At 40.2% G+C, this 14785-nt stretch overlaps 1 protein-coding gene across 3 annotated transcripts in view; it reads left to right on the top strand.

The window, feature by feature from the left end:
- Positions 1 to 14785, top strand: part of RAPGEF5 (Rap guanine nucleotide exchange factor 5) — a 216632-nt gene that overhangs the window by 119102 nt on the left and 82745 nt on the right. For 2 of the 3 annotated variants that reach the window (XM_050329335.1, XM_050329328.1), the window contains one exon: positions 5076 to 5201. In XM_050329335.1, the coding sequence (XP_050185292.1) occupies positions 5076 to 5201 (126 nt within the window). Of the gene's footprint in view, positions 1 to 5075; positions 5202 to 14785 lie in introns of those variants that run through there. The other variant, XM_050329339.1, reaches the window with a different exon arrangement.

Below are 14785 nucleotides of genomic sequence, written 5' to 3' on the forward strand. Positions count from 1 at the left end.
GATACTTATTAGTCATTCAAGTGCAAGCAACAACCTTCTTCTTTCCTTGCCTAACTGCCCTCATTTACAACCAAAGCACATTCTAGATATTGCTCAGAAGAAACTTAACTGCCTTTTAGAGTATTTTATTGTGGAATTGCTTACCCGTTTTAATTCTGTGAATATTATTTGATTAATCTGCAATTCATTCAGTCATTTAGTTCACACATTCAAGCTGTGCAAGGGTTACTGTATTGCTCATTGTACTGGTGCTGATTATTGCTTTTAATTTAAACCTGATTTTTCCCAGTCTGGGCTGTTTTTTTCTTCTTCTATTCCTCTTGCAAATGTTATGTTCCCTTATCACCTTTTCTCCTTCCCATATATGCAATGTGCAGTTCCTGTCGCTGATTTATCTCCCTGACATCTTGCCAAACTGGAAAGTTGTGTGCAGGAAAGACAGAATTTACACTGATGGCTGTGATCAAGCCTAGCTGAAGGGGTGTAAGCCATGTGGCTGAGTGAGCAGTACCTATCTCTTTCTAAAGGTAGGGGCTGGCTCAACCACAGTGAGCCCAGGCAGCTCTGGTAGTAGACCTGGGCCATGTGCAGACACCTGGAGAGTGCAGGCAGAAGAGCTTGGGACCATATGGACATGCCAACTGCACCAGTGTGCACCTGGGCTTTTCTAGCATACTCTCAGAGTCACGTTCAAACACAATTTTTGGAAATGACCTACTCTTTTCTTAATTGCACGCAGTTTCAAATCTGCTAAAAAATAGAAGGGTAGTAGGAGCCTAATATGTGAAAAATTTGTTACCCAACTTTGATTCCTAAATGACATCAGTGTAGCATTGAGGGTCAGTTTTATAGAGGTCAGGTGTGCATTACAGAGATACAGAAAGGACCCAGGGGGAAATACTGACCTCATTGCCCCAAAAATCAGACTTTGTTTTTTTTCTTGGGAGGTTTCATTTATGCTTAGTTCTACTTGATCATTGCAGTTATTATGGTTTTTTGAAAATGTTTGTTCCCATTTGTGACACTGACAACATATGCTCAAAGCTCCTAAGTAGCCAGCTAATAAAAATACATGGACTTATTATAAAAGCCCATAAGAATTTATTATTGGGTTATTGATTCACCCAGCTTTTATTTGACCAGAAACCAACTTCTAAAATTTGAAAGAATATGAAACATTTAAAATTTAACAATTACTAAATGATGAGTTAACAAAAGTGTTCACGGGCTCTACTGGGAGGATAGCAGAAGTGTTATCAGAGCAGTGGTTGCTCAGATTTGTTTGTTAGTGCTATAAAAATGACATCCAGTGAAGAACAAATAGAGTTTGTTTCAAGAGAGTGAATAATTTTTTCACTTAAGTGAGACTGTGTATGGCACTAGAGCAAAGCAAGCAATCCTATCTTTTGAGGCAGTAGCATGTGGTTTTAAGTTTTCAGGTTGATCAGAGGTGAAGCCGGTAATAACTATGTTGTTTTCACCAACCACAGAAGGAGATAAAGGTACAGTGGAAAAAAACCAAACCACCATAAGCCTTTAACAGAGTTGAAGGGTGTGGTGTCCACTCTCAACAGTGCTCTGTGGGACAGAAGCTTGATTTACATTGGAATTAGTTGACAAAACTGGTAGAAGTGTGGAAAAAATCTGTTTTGGGGATTTTTTTAAGGCAAGCGTGCTGTAAACAATGTAAATAAAAGATCCCATCCTGTGCCTAGGGATGTCTTAAATCACCTCTGTGTCATTGTTACCATGTTCATTTATGACCTTTGCAGAGGGAATATTTTCCAATGGATATGCTGAAACAGAAGTGTTGTCAGCATCTTCACTTTTTCAACCTCAGTAGTGACTAATTTGATTTAATTTCCATTAAACTTTTTTATTTCATTTCAAATATTGCATAAACACATTTAATTATAATAATTTTGAGCCATGAATGGTAGTAAAGCCTTACTATAAAGCTCCTACATTCTTTTATTGTTCATTAAGTTAAAGCCAGTTAAACTATGCAACTTTGTGATTTTTCACCTTCACATAGGTTAGTATTTGTATCTCTGGTCTTCATGAATTGCAGAACTAAGCAAAGACATCTGGGCATGCAGGGTTTTAGAGAGGATGTGCCTGCACAAAATAAAATTCAAGTTGCACTTTGCAAGTAGGGTGACTTAACTTTACCCTTTTGTCTAACAGCTTCAAAAGTATTGCTTGAAAATTAAATTTATATTGACAAGTGAAAATAACCAGTAATCAGAGACTGTCAACATCTTACAAACCAGTTTTTAGAAGCTGTCATCAATTAATTGTTTAATTGACCTCGAGGTTTTCTTAGGAGTATTTAGCAGAAAGATTATAGTGGAAAGTCAGAATTAGTGCGGAAATCAGAATTAAAAGGGAAGGATTCATAGCTTTCTTCTTAATTATGAAAAAAATGTGTAACCTTTTGTATTTCAAGTGCTTTCTTTACTCCCAGAGCCAAGCCTGTACAATTAACTTAATAATACCTTAAACCTTCCGAGAAATTTTTTATCCTCTTGAAACCAAATAAAATAATTTTTTTTCATGTTCTCTTCAATTCTTTCAATTAATGAGCTATTAAGGGAGAAGGGGACATGTTAAAATGTAGTATTTGTACTTGGTGGTTATTTGAAATAGGACAATATGATTCTTCAATGAAATTGTCAATTTGAATACAGACCATATTTGTGGCAGTGCTAATGGGCTTGCATTTAGAGTTACTTCTTCCCTGGGATGCTCATCCATGTGGAAGGCTCTGTGTGAACACAGGCAGAGGACAAGTGATGAAAGAGAGCAAGACCCATGTGTTCCAGGTGTTCATAGAATCACAGAGTATACTGAATTGGAAGGGACTCACAAGGATCACCGAGTCCAGCTCTTATCCCTGCATCCCCAAGAGTCACACCACATGCCTGAGAGTATCATCCAAATTGCTCCTTGAACTCTGACAGCCTTGGTGCTGTGACCACTTCCCTGGGGAGCCTGTTCCAGGGCCCAAACACCCTCTGGAGAAGAACCTTTTTCTAATATCCAACCTAAACCTCCCCTGACATAACTTCAGGCCATTCCCTGGGGTCCTGTCACTGGTCCCACAGAGAAGAGATCAGTGCCTGCCCCTCTTCTTCCCCTCACGAGGAAGTTGTAACTGCAATGAGGTCATCAAGGTGTTGCAAAGCACATCAGACTTCTTCCCAGTCTTAGGTTCCCTGTTTAAATTCCTTGAGAAAGAGCAGAATATTAGGAAACAACTGATTTGACCATTTTTAAATGCCTACTGTAGAGTAAAAAAAATTCTCTTCCTAAGTACCTCTTTTTGTCTATTGGTTAAACAAGTCTGAACAACTAGTTCACTATGGTCTTCCACATTTTATAAAATCAGTCTTAGTGCTGATCTGCAGGTGATAACGGGGTGTCCAAACTGGTTTACAAACCAGAGTCCTCGATTTAGAAGATAAGGCGCTAATCTCATAGAAAATGTAAGGACCTTGAGATTAGGCAGTGCAGTTCCTTCTGTTCTTGGTGGATTTCTGACCTTCAAACCAGTCACATGGGAAAGCTGGCTTCCTCAGGAGGCTGGACTCAGGAAGAGCACAGGACATGCAGGCTACAGGCTGTACAGGCTGTATCTGAAATCCTTTCCTTCGCCAGAGCTGAAGTATATGATGATACAGGCTTGTGAGGAGATGTCTTCATCCAGACTGGAAGAATGTAGGCGTGTACAAATTTATTTCAATGAATTCAGTAAGGATGACTCTTTGTACTTGGTCATGAAGCCTATTTTTTTCCATCAGTGTTAAAGCACTTATTCATAAAGTGGATTTGTTTTCTTCTTCAGCTGAAGAAATCTTAAACCCCACTTTCCTCTTCCTTGGAGAAAGCAGCAGATTGTAGGACTGTTTGCGTTGGCACTGTCACACCTTCATGGGCAGGAATTTCTTAAGGCCAAAGGATTGGAGCCTGGATGACACTGTGGATTAGCAATCAGGGCATCCCCAGCTTTTAGGACTGACTCACAAGATGTGTCGTGAATTTTGGAGTAGATAGCTATTCATTTAAACTCAAGATAAATGGTAGCAAGAAAATGGTGGAGGAAGCGGGGAAAAAATGTTTATTTGGGGATTGTCTTTGAAGTCTTATACCGTAGCTGTGCCACATGATGGGCCTTCCCAAAGCATATGCTGTTCCCACAGGAAACACCTGTGGTAATAAAAGCTGTGTGGTATCATCGTGCCAGGTCTCAGTTATGCAGAGGCTGTATCTGTGACCAAAGCATGGACAGTGATATTAGCCACTGACTTTGCAGGGAGCAATTCAGCCCATATCAACTAACTTTGCAATGGGTCTCTGTTATGCCTGTGTGCCAGCATGACTCCATCTTTACATATATATATGGCATTTTTAGAAAACAAGCAGTGCTGAATGTTTTGTGAAAACACTATCAGTATAACTTGAGTAACTGTCAGAATATTAGCCAAAAAAATAGTTCTAACATAGCTTTTAAAGCAAATATAATTTTCTTTCCTAAACAAAATCAAGAGGTATTGATTTGTTATTTACGGAATAAATAAATGTGACACAACTTATCTTTTAACTCTTGAATCTTGAATACGTGAAAAATGGTTGGGTTGGGAGCAGAGGGAGTTGTGGCCTGTTATTTTTAGGACTGCCTTTTGTTGCACTTCATTCTTTTTCCAGGGCTGTTCCTGGCTAACTTTCCCATGAGTTTTTAACCTCTTGCTCTTGTTCTCTTATGTAACAGGAAACAGGCTGACAGGAACAAATAAAACACGGCATATCTGATAGTTGCACTCAGAGGAGCGGTTGATTTAGTTAGCCCTGCCTTCTTCCCTCCAAAGTAGATACATTTGGAGATTCAGATGTGCCTCCACTCCTATCCAGTTGTTTCCCGGGAAGCAGTGACTTGTTTGCATTCAGCAAGAGGCACTGAAATACCGCAAATATGAGAAAACAGATGCATTTCTTTTAAGGTTGAAATTTGTGGCGGTGTCATGTCCTGGGATTGTGGATTTAAGTATTTGTTTGCTCTTTCTCCCACCCTTAAGGCAGGAGTTTTATGCAAGCTTCAGGGAAGAGATGACATCGGACGGATTGAGCTGGTCCAGAAGCTGGCGAGAGAGAACTGCCAGTTTTTGCAGGCGGATAGAAAACCGCTGGAGAAGGCAGAACAAGTAAGACATTTCTTGTTTGGGTTTTTTTGTTTTCTTCTGATTGGGGAGGGAGATTTAGGTCACAAAACTGGGATAGCAAAGCTGATGGTCAGAATCCAGGGCACACATTAGTCATGGAGCTGTAACTGCTCTCCTCTGGCATTTATATTTCTCTGAAGTGCGTTTAGGTCAATAATTGTCAACACACTTAAATTATTATGTTGTCATTAGCTGTCAGTTGCTGTTATTAATATCTTATACGCATAGCATATAGCAGATGATTTCAGGATGCTTTTTACCAAATTGTTGGGTTTTAGGGTGTATTTAAATAATGTATAAGGTATATGAGTGCATCAAGTACTTACTTTAAATTGTCTTAAAATTACTTTATTGCTGGTATATTTGGATGCAAGTATTGGCTGGAAATTTTCAGTGTGAATTAAAAAGAATGGTCTGGATAGGGAATTCAGTGTTGTTTTTTTTCTTTTAAATTGTGTTTTCAATCAAAAGTTACACTGAAGAAAGCAGCATTCCGTTTAATGCTTCTGAAAGCATTTATTCAGATGTTAATAACTGGATTGAAAATGCACTAAAACTTGACTGCTCTGGTTATAGCACAATGTCTCCTAATTTTGTTCTCCTAGTAAAGATTTCTATTCTGATTGCATATTCATCTAAAGGTGCAGAGGATAATAACTGCAAGAAACAAAACAATATCCCACCTAGTCCTCATGTCTCTTACCATTTTGTATATGTAATTTATTCCATATTCTGTTCACTGGACAGGAGAAAAAAGGCATGTGCTTTAGAAAAGAAATACTTTTCAGCTCATCTGCAAGCTCATTCCTACTGAAATAAAGCTGTACAAAGGAAAAGTGAATGATGAAATCTTATTTCAGACTTCATGCTGTTCTGTTCAGCAGCATATAAGGTCTGGTCTGGTGTAGTTAAATATGTAATTGTATCAGTAGGTGTGCAGAAGTGAGGAGGGTAATTAGCCAGGCTAAATCCCCAAGATTGAATGGTTCCCCAGCTGACCTGCTAGCTATGGACATCTGGCAGAATTTCTTTGTTTCTTAAATAAAGAAGATGTTAAGCCAGGGAAGGTTTCTATTGTGTTTCAGGATTTGGAACCAAGATTACAGATACGTGGGCATAGAAGAGAGGGGAATGTTGGGACTGATACTCCAAAAATTCAGTGGATATTTTTGCTGCTTACTCCAGTCATTGCAAAGGCTGCTGTGGTGTCAGCTGCAGTTCTGTAGCTGCACAGATTACAGTACAGTTCCAAAAATGGAAAGGAAAGAAGCACTCAGCTTTTCTTCTCCTTTTGAAAAGTGTGGTACTTAGCAATTGCTGCTATTTAGGAGATGAGTGACTTCAGTTTAGCAGGAGCTAGAGCAATCTGCTCATATCCATCCTAAGCAGTATAATGCAGCAGTTACTGCTCTGAGGCAAGGATATGCCTTTAGACTTTGAGGATATGCTTTTAGAGGTGACAGCAAAGAGAAATGTTGTCTGAGAGACTGCAGAAGCCCAGATCATTCCTCATCTGCCCTTTATTTCTGGGTAGGGAATGTCTTACAGCTAGTGCAGGCAACAATATATCATGGTGTGCTTCCTCTCCCAGTCTACAGTTTACTGGTTATTGTAGGGTGGGGGTTAATGTCTCTTCCCTTCAGTCCATGCAACCCATGCCCAGGTCTAAGAGAGACCTACAGTTCGCAGTGAGGGTGTATTTGCTAAGCCCCTAACTAGACTATTGATTTCATTAGGACTGGTCACCAAGAAGGCACTGCTGAACATGGGTAAGGTTTGTCATAGCTTCTCAGTTTAGCTGACTCAGGTAACTAACTTTTCCTGGGAAAATACTCACATTGCTGTGAAGGGGCAGTGGGTTGCATACGTTCAGGAAGCTGTGAGCTTCCATCCCTTCCTCTCCCTCCCTTCCTCCCGTGTGGTCTGAGAGCTGATCCGGTGCACGTGCAGGTGTCAGGATTTGACTGGCTGGGCAGAGTTCACTGTTTCAGGCAGCCATTCCCCCTCCTTTCCAAGGAGAAAAGCAGCAGGCTGAATTGTAGTGAGTGCTGCTTGGATACAGGCTTTCAGACCTTCCCATCTCATCCTGCTGCTACAGAAGTGATGGCAGATTCATTGGCATTGGCTTACTACCCAGTCCCTTGGGCTCACTGCAAATGTTAGAGGAACATCATGTTCAGGGTGTGGTGTTCTTATTACGTGTAACATGTCTATCTTACCTTTTTTATTATTTTTAAAAGCATAGCTTACTTTAACATTGCTTTCTTAGAAACGTGGGGTGATGGGCACTCAATGTAGGAGTGAAATGGATATGTTCTGCATGTTTTCCACAGGACCCTCATTTCTCATCAAGTATCCATGCACTAAAGCTTTCACCAGCTTTCCCTCCTGGGGAGCTCAAACTGTGTTTTCTTGGATGATCTGCCTTCCTCAAAGGGATGGCATGCAGTCTGTAAATCAGATGCCTGAACACCCTGCCAGGCTGCTCTCCCTGCACTTGGAGAGCTTGCTAGCTGGGTTGGCCTCCTGGCAGCCCATAGTGAAGCAGAAATGCTGCTGGTTTGCAGTGCTGTGTGTTTCTGTCAGCCTGGGCCAATGTCACTGTTCAAAACTGGGGGCTTTATAACCTGCCTGAAAGTAAAGCTGCTCTTTCCGAGATGACCAATGGGGCTTTTTGCCTGAAGCAGAGTTCTAGTTCGTCCTTCTCTAGAATTATGAAAAAACCCTCAAAACTCCAACTTGAATGTGTGGTTAGACTTGTGCATATGCATAATTCCTCTCTACAGATACTGTGTCCCAGGCATGTGAAGGGAAATGGATTAGGGGCTCCTTTGGTGCTACCCACTGTGTTTCTAAAGCAGGTCTCTTCAGATCAGTACAACCTCGCATGGATTTCCAGCATCAATAGCAAAAATAAGTGTAGTATAATTGGGTTTTGATGATTCTTGTACTTTCCGGTAAAGAGGGAAGGGTTCTCAGCCTAATCACAGAATTTGGTACTAACTACCCCAGTAACTCCTTTTCTTGTGCAGTGAATGAGGTGTGGACTGTGATGGGGAGCTAGACTGGATGACTAAGAGGACTGGTGAGCTCTCCTGCCATTCAAATATATAGTCACTATCTTCATCTGAGTTTGAGGACAGAAGTTAGTGATTCACTTAGGGAAGGCAGATGTGACATGTGGATGCACAAGATATTTTTGGGCAAAAAAGTAGCTAAAAGTATTCTTTAGGGTGTGGTTGATGGAGGTCTGTGGTCCACAGGGGGCAGGTAAAACATGAATTGGTTTGGATTGATAGTTCAGAAGGAGATAAAATATAATTATTTTTTCTCAGAAAAAGCAGATGGTCTGGAAGAGGGAAAATACGTGACAGCTGGGTGGTTCACAGGAGGAAAGCTCGGTTTGGAACTGTAGTGGGTGGGAGAAAGGATTCCTTTAGTCTGGCTGTGTTCAGGAGGGTGTAAAATTGGGGGATGTGTACATATACATAATGTACATGCATATATTTTTACTTAATACTTTAAGTACCCTTGTCAGGAAGTCCATACTGCTTCTGTTTCAGTTTTCTGGTATGCTCTCATTTCTTTTCAGATTTATGGTCTGAATGAAAAAAAGAGCTTTGAAAAAGTCATATAAATTAAAAAGTTCTGTGCTCAAACTCTGTTATTTGTGAGCTGCTTAATTGGTTTTGGCACTGGAAGCTGATAGTGACCAGGTTAGGTTGGTATATTGGAACTGGTGCTCCTCAGTAGATCACAGTGCCAACTTCTTCTCCGGTGAATACAGTGTTTGTAAAGTGCTCTAACCATAGTGGTACTCACAGACTCATAAAGAAAAACAAAAACTAAACTAAAGTGATTTTTTTCCCATTCTCACTTGATAATGTGTTAGAATAAGGTGCTTAATTAAGGCACTGAACCTGCCATATGTGTTAGGTTTCCTAAACTTCAGCTTTGCTAGAGAGTAGAAATAGTAGTAAACAAGATTCTAAATAGGAAGACAAGCTTCTTCTCTTGCTGTTGAATTCCTACAATGAGATACAATGTACTGACAAATAAAGAAAACAAAATGGTTGTCTAAAACACACAGAAATTATTTTAGTATCAGATGTGGGCTAGAGTAAAAATAACTGTGCAAGCTTGCAGTTCTAATTTAACCATTACATGCAAATCACACTCATAAGCCTAGGGAAAAGTTAAACTGGGTATTTGTATTTTTATGTAATTTAAATATTTCATTCCCTTTAAAAATTTGCTTTGACAGAAAATAGATGAAAAATCTGTATTGAAATATTCAGCTATAAAATGAGCCCTTTTTTTTGAGAAGTTTGCTTATTATTAGCATTAATTATAATATAGAAAGCAAGTTCCATATGTAAAGCCATTTGAAGCAATTTATCATAGCTTTTTTTCCTCCAGCATCCATTTGAGATGCATTTGAGCCATATTTGCACTAAACCATAGTTTTTGAAACTCCTTTTAAGCAACTATAACTCAATTAAATAATGGCTTTATAGTAGGTGTGAAACAGTTTGTACAGTGTTTCCAGTTATTACTTCAATGTAGTGTTGCACTCTTTAAGAAAATCACATCTGTTTATAGTGTTGTTGTCTTAGTAAAGTTGGAAAAGTGCTTTTCACCCCAGCAACATGGTGAAAATATTCTTTAGATTATAGTATCATTTTCATGGTCAGATCAAACGAATAAGCTGTTTACAAATTGATAGTAATGTTCAAAGGAAATTTAAGATTCTCTAATGTGCTCATTAGGGAACTAAAAATATGAATTTCTTTATTCAACCATATAAGATTATATTCTAGTCTGAGGCTCTACCAGTACTTCCCTGCATTGGTAGGAAGGGGAACGTTTCCTAAATCCACCCTGTAATCCCTTTACAGATTAATGTATATATTAATTAGAGTTACATACTGTTTAAAAGTGTATAAGCACATACAGCTTTAATGTATTGATTCTGTGACAGTTCAAGATGAAAGAGATGTATTATAGGAGGCAGGTATGTTTTCAGAAGGACAACAGGTACTGAAGAACAGTTTTGTTAATTTACTGGGTACTAACTTTTGTAATCAGTGGTCTCATTAAGAAGACAGATGATTTGCTCATTGAAGCAGGTTAGTGGTTGAGCTGAAGCTGTTAAAAGGCTTACAACAACAGAAGAGTAATGACTTAGAGCCTTGGGTTGTATAGATTACTCATGACCAAGGAATTTCATAAGGAAATTCCAGCCATGACACACCAAGGTTATTTTAGGGTGCATCTACCTGTCCGGCTGGAGACAAGAATGACTGTCAGGACAAGTCCAGAGCTGCTGTTTTTGTTAGCTTTTGTTAGACAAAGCTGTGGCACTATACTGATATACTGTTGGACTCATGGTCAATAATCAGGGCTCCGATGGAAAAATATTCTTAAAAACATTGATATCAAATGGCATCTGAATACAGGCAGTGACTGAAATCTGTGCTTTACTTTCTAAAAAATTCATCGTTTTTGTTGTATCTGCTCTGTCTGGACAGATCTATCGGGTATCTTGAGTGCAGATTTACTGCTTTTCACTATTGGCAGCTATTCTGTATCTCTTACAGAGCTGTGGATCAAGTGGACACAAATATACATGGTTTAGCATAATTAAACAGCTATGCACAACTATAGAACAACTATAGCACAGTTTTGCAGGAACTCTCATGGCTTGAATAGCTATGAGGTGGTATGGGTGTCTAAAGTCATTTAAACAGAATGGGTTTAGCATGTTAGCACAGGAGTTTGCTATTTCTCTTTGTACCTCTTAGATCTGCAGAGAGAGCTATACCAGGGTAAGATGATATTTTGCAATTTTGTTTTAATCTTCAACTACAAGCCAACAAAAAAATGAACCTATCAATGAGGTTGTCAGTTTGGATCTCTGTATTGAGTAAGAGTGATTAAGAGGTATGTACATGCTTGCTGTGGAGGTAAGCTGAAGTTCAAGTCTCTGGTCTGAATCAGGGGAACAGGGACTTGAATCTAGTTCTGTCTTGTTCTGGAGAGAGTGTCCTATTCCAGATGGTCAATCTTTCATCTGCTGGAATGAATGCATAGCCCAAGGTGATCACCTGTCCTTCGTAAGCCAATCTCTTTATCTTCTGAGAAGAAAAGACTTCTGCAGGTCCTAGGCTTTTTTTTTTTTTTTTTGGGTGCAGAACAGGCATAGGCATCTTTCTGAAATGGAAAAATTTTCCCAGAATTAAGGCTCCTCCTGCTCAGATGTAGGACTGTGATCATTTGCATGCTAGCAAAAGCTTTGTTTCAGTCTTCTGCAGCACTTCTATTAAAATAACAAGAAAAGTATTTTTATTTGCTGTATACTTTTTGAAGGACTTACTGTTCCTTTTGTTAGGCCTTACTATTCCTATTTAATGTCGCCAGAGTTTTGGAGGAGAACGTCCATGGATGCAAAATAGTGGTGAAAGGCCCTTCTCCCTGTAAAATAGAAGCTCTGCAGTCATGCTTGTGCTCGCATGATATGTTGTGAGCATAGCATAGGAACACATTTACTGGAAACCTCCCTGTTTTCCTTTGAGTCAAGTTACATATTCCCACAGTACTTTCCTCCAGGTGCTTGGCCTAGTGTTTAAAAGAAAAGAAAGCCTAATTTGCTCCTCTTTGATTTATTCTGTAACATTAAACTACTTTGTATAGAAGGAAATTCCACATACACATTTTGCGTGCTGGGCTTTCTTTCGTGTGGAATGGTGACTCATTCTTGTATGGGACAATACCTTAGCTCCTGGGCTGAAAGGGGTAAAAGGGCACATGGTATTTAGCAGGCTAAAACCTGAGAGCCAGAGCTTTGAATTTTTATTTTTGACTCCATCAGTTATTTAATAAATAACCCTCTTCAAATCTTGCTGCTCCTCTGCACCTTTGTTTACCAGGTATAAAAGGGGGTCTTAAATATGTGGGACCTTGAACAGTGCCATAAAACCTGCAGTGGTTAATGAATGTTGATTAATTGCTTTGGGATCCTTTTTACGTGGTTTGGGGATCCCAAGCAAGCTGGAGGTGGGTTGGACTTTGAACTGCTGAGGGCCAGGGCGATATTTTTTAAAACCCTTAGCATAGCTGAGGCAAGGCCAAGCAGTTGCAGTCACTACACAGCTCTGGGTCCTTGGGCATCGCTTCAGTGGCTGTACTGCCCCAAACACTTGTCCCCAGCCCTGGGCTGTCCCATGTGGTGCTGCTTTATGAAGAGACACAGGGAATAATGAAGCTGAAAAATAAAATAAGTACACCTTTCTTGTGGGGTTATTTTCCAACTGGTTCAGTTTCCTTCACATTATGGGGACATGGATACGGGGTGAGAATGAGATACGGTGTCAGGGATCACCCATGCAGGCTCCTGATGAAATACAGCCATCCTCCTTCATTCACAAAAGCCTTGTGACTTATAAAATCCAGAAGTGGAACTGTGTCAAATGAAATGTCATTGCATTTCTTTGGCAGTCAGTATTTTAATCTAGATCCTGTGCTTCACCACGTGGCTTCATGAAGGCATGCATGCACAAAGAAGGGTGTGAATAATGAGTGGAGGTCAGCATCCAGGAGCAGGGAGAGGACAGGAGCGCTGTTTCTCATGGGAAGTTGGACTATGCAGTTCTTGTGTGGTGGTACTCTAGTCCTGGGAACTCTGAATAATAAAGGCCTCTAGATCTCTCTGTCAAGTTAGGGAATTTGTTACCTAAATTCAGCAAGATTAAAAAGAAAAGTTGATAATACTTTGCATATGTATCATACCAACGTAAGTCAGAAATTCTAAGCAGTTTCTGGAATTCAGGAGAAGTAATTTTGTCCTTCACATTTCAGTGGTGCAGATCTTTTAAGTCATTAATTGTTTTACTAGACTGTTCTCTTGGAATTGAAAACAATCAAGGACATCTGGCTTTGGCTCATACTGTGGACCTGGCTGAGAAGAAATATACAAGATAACTGGAAAATTTTTTGATAAACCAGAAGCTGATGGCTGTCCACCACGACATCCTCTTTGGAAGTTGTCCGAGATTTGGTAGCCGGCCCAGAGATCAGAGTCACGTTAAAAGGATTTAATGCAAAATGAAGATTTGGGCCAGTAACACAGAAGATACATGATTAGTGTTATTAAATAAATGAACATATTTCTACATTTCGAACTTTGCTCTTGTGTGGAGTAGAAACTACAATGGAGCAAATTCTGTAGTACCATCTGCTTTCTATGCTAAGGTCAGTATGGTTCCAGTGGCAGGATGCTCTGAAGTCAATGAGGCCTGTGTCAGGACCTCATTGGAATAAATGTTGCCAGCAGCAACATGCTGGTGTGGAGACTTAGCCTTTTCCTTATGTTCAGCTGCCTCTCCTTACCAGAGTCAGGCTATCTGCACTGAGGGCTTTTTGGAAAAGGGGCAGCTGTAAAGTGTCTATGTCTACCTCCATTGCTAAAGCTGCACCCACAGCAGGAATGTAAGCACATCTCAGCCTTGTATTTTTTGTAGGCTTCTTCCTCCCCGCGCCCCCTCAGGGATTTATTTATTTTAATCATGAGACATCTCTAAAATCTCAAAAAATTGTCCTTTTGCTATGGCCATTCTGTCACTCACGGTGCCTGCATTTTAAAGTTTAATTCGGCTCCTGCTGCTGTTAATAGGTATTTTTTGGTGAGAGCAGGGTATAGCCCTTAGGGTCTAATGCTTTTGTCACACTGTAGCCGTGGAAGGTGGTGGCATTTTGCAAGATGTGCTTGACACGCGGTCACCTGTGGAGAGCGCTGATTTGGTAGCACTTAATACAACGCTTGCATTCATTTTTCTTGGTTGTATATGGCAGCTCAAAGAGCAAAGGAATGAAAACCCAGGTGATTAGTGGTATTTTTGCTGACTGTCTTCTTCTAAATCAAAGCAGGTATTCCCCTCTCTTTCCTCGATTAGTGTTCCTACCGCTGTGTGCAGCACCTCCTATGTTCTAATTCACAGCACATGAAAATGAGGTCTCAAGTGCATATGCATGGATTTTGTTTTAACTACCCAGTGAAAAGCTTTAATTAGATGTTTCATGTGGAAACATGAAACAGGGTTTGAAATTAGCAATGACCCTGTGGCCTTCCTTGAATATATTTTCTGCTATCATGTGGCAGGCAGTTCCCGGTTCGTTTTGTCACTGGCTGGAACGTGAGCATCCGAGCAGGGAAGGCTCTGACGTGTGGGAGCAACAGCAGTTGCTGGTTGCAGGAAAAAGTACTTTAACCTCATTTGGTGACTGGGAAAATAATAGGATGACCTAACTCAGGAAGAGCATGAATAGCAGCTGGTATTTCCTTTAACAGCTTGCTGAAGATCAAATCTTAGATGGATTTCCAAGTTCTGAACCAGAATAAGCCCTGAACAGGGGGTGATGCTGAAGTACACAGTCCTGTTTGATCAAGGGAAGAGCCTACAGCTCACATGCCTTTGTAGGCTGCTGTGTGTCAGCTCTGTCCCCTACCAGAGTGGCTGGACTGAGAGCACCATCCCTTATTTCATCTCCTTTTCCCTGGGAGGTGAGGG

This window comes from Myiozetetes cayanensis, unplaced genomic scaffold (assembly GCF_022539395.1).
Source record: "Myiozetetes cayanensis isolate MyiCay16 unplaced genomic scaffold, myiCay2020 scf1, whole genome shotgun sequence".
Classification (NCBI taxonomy): domain Eukaryota; kingdom Metazoa; phylum Chordata; class Aves; order Passeriformes; family Tyrannidae; genus Myiozetetes; species Myiozetetes cayanensis.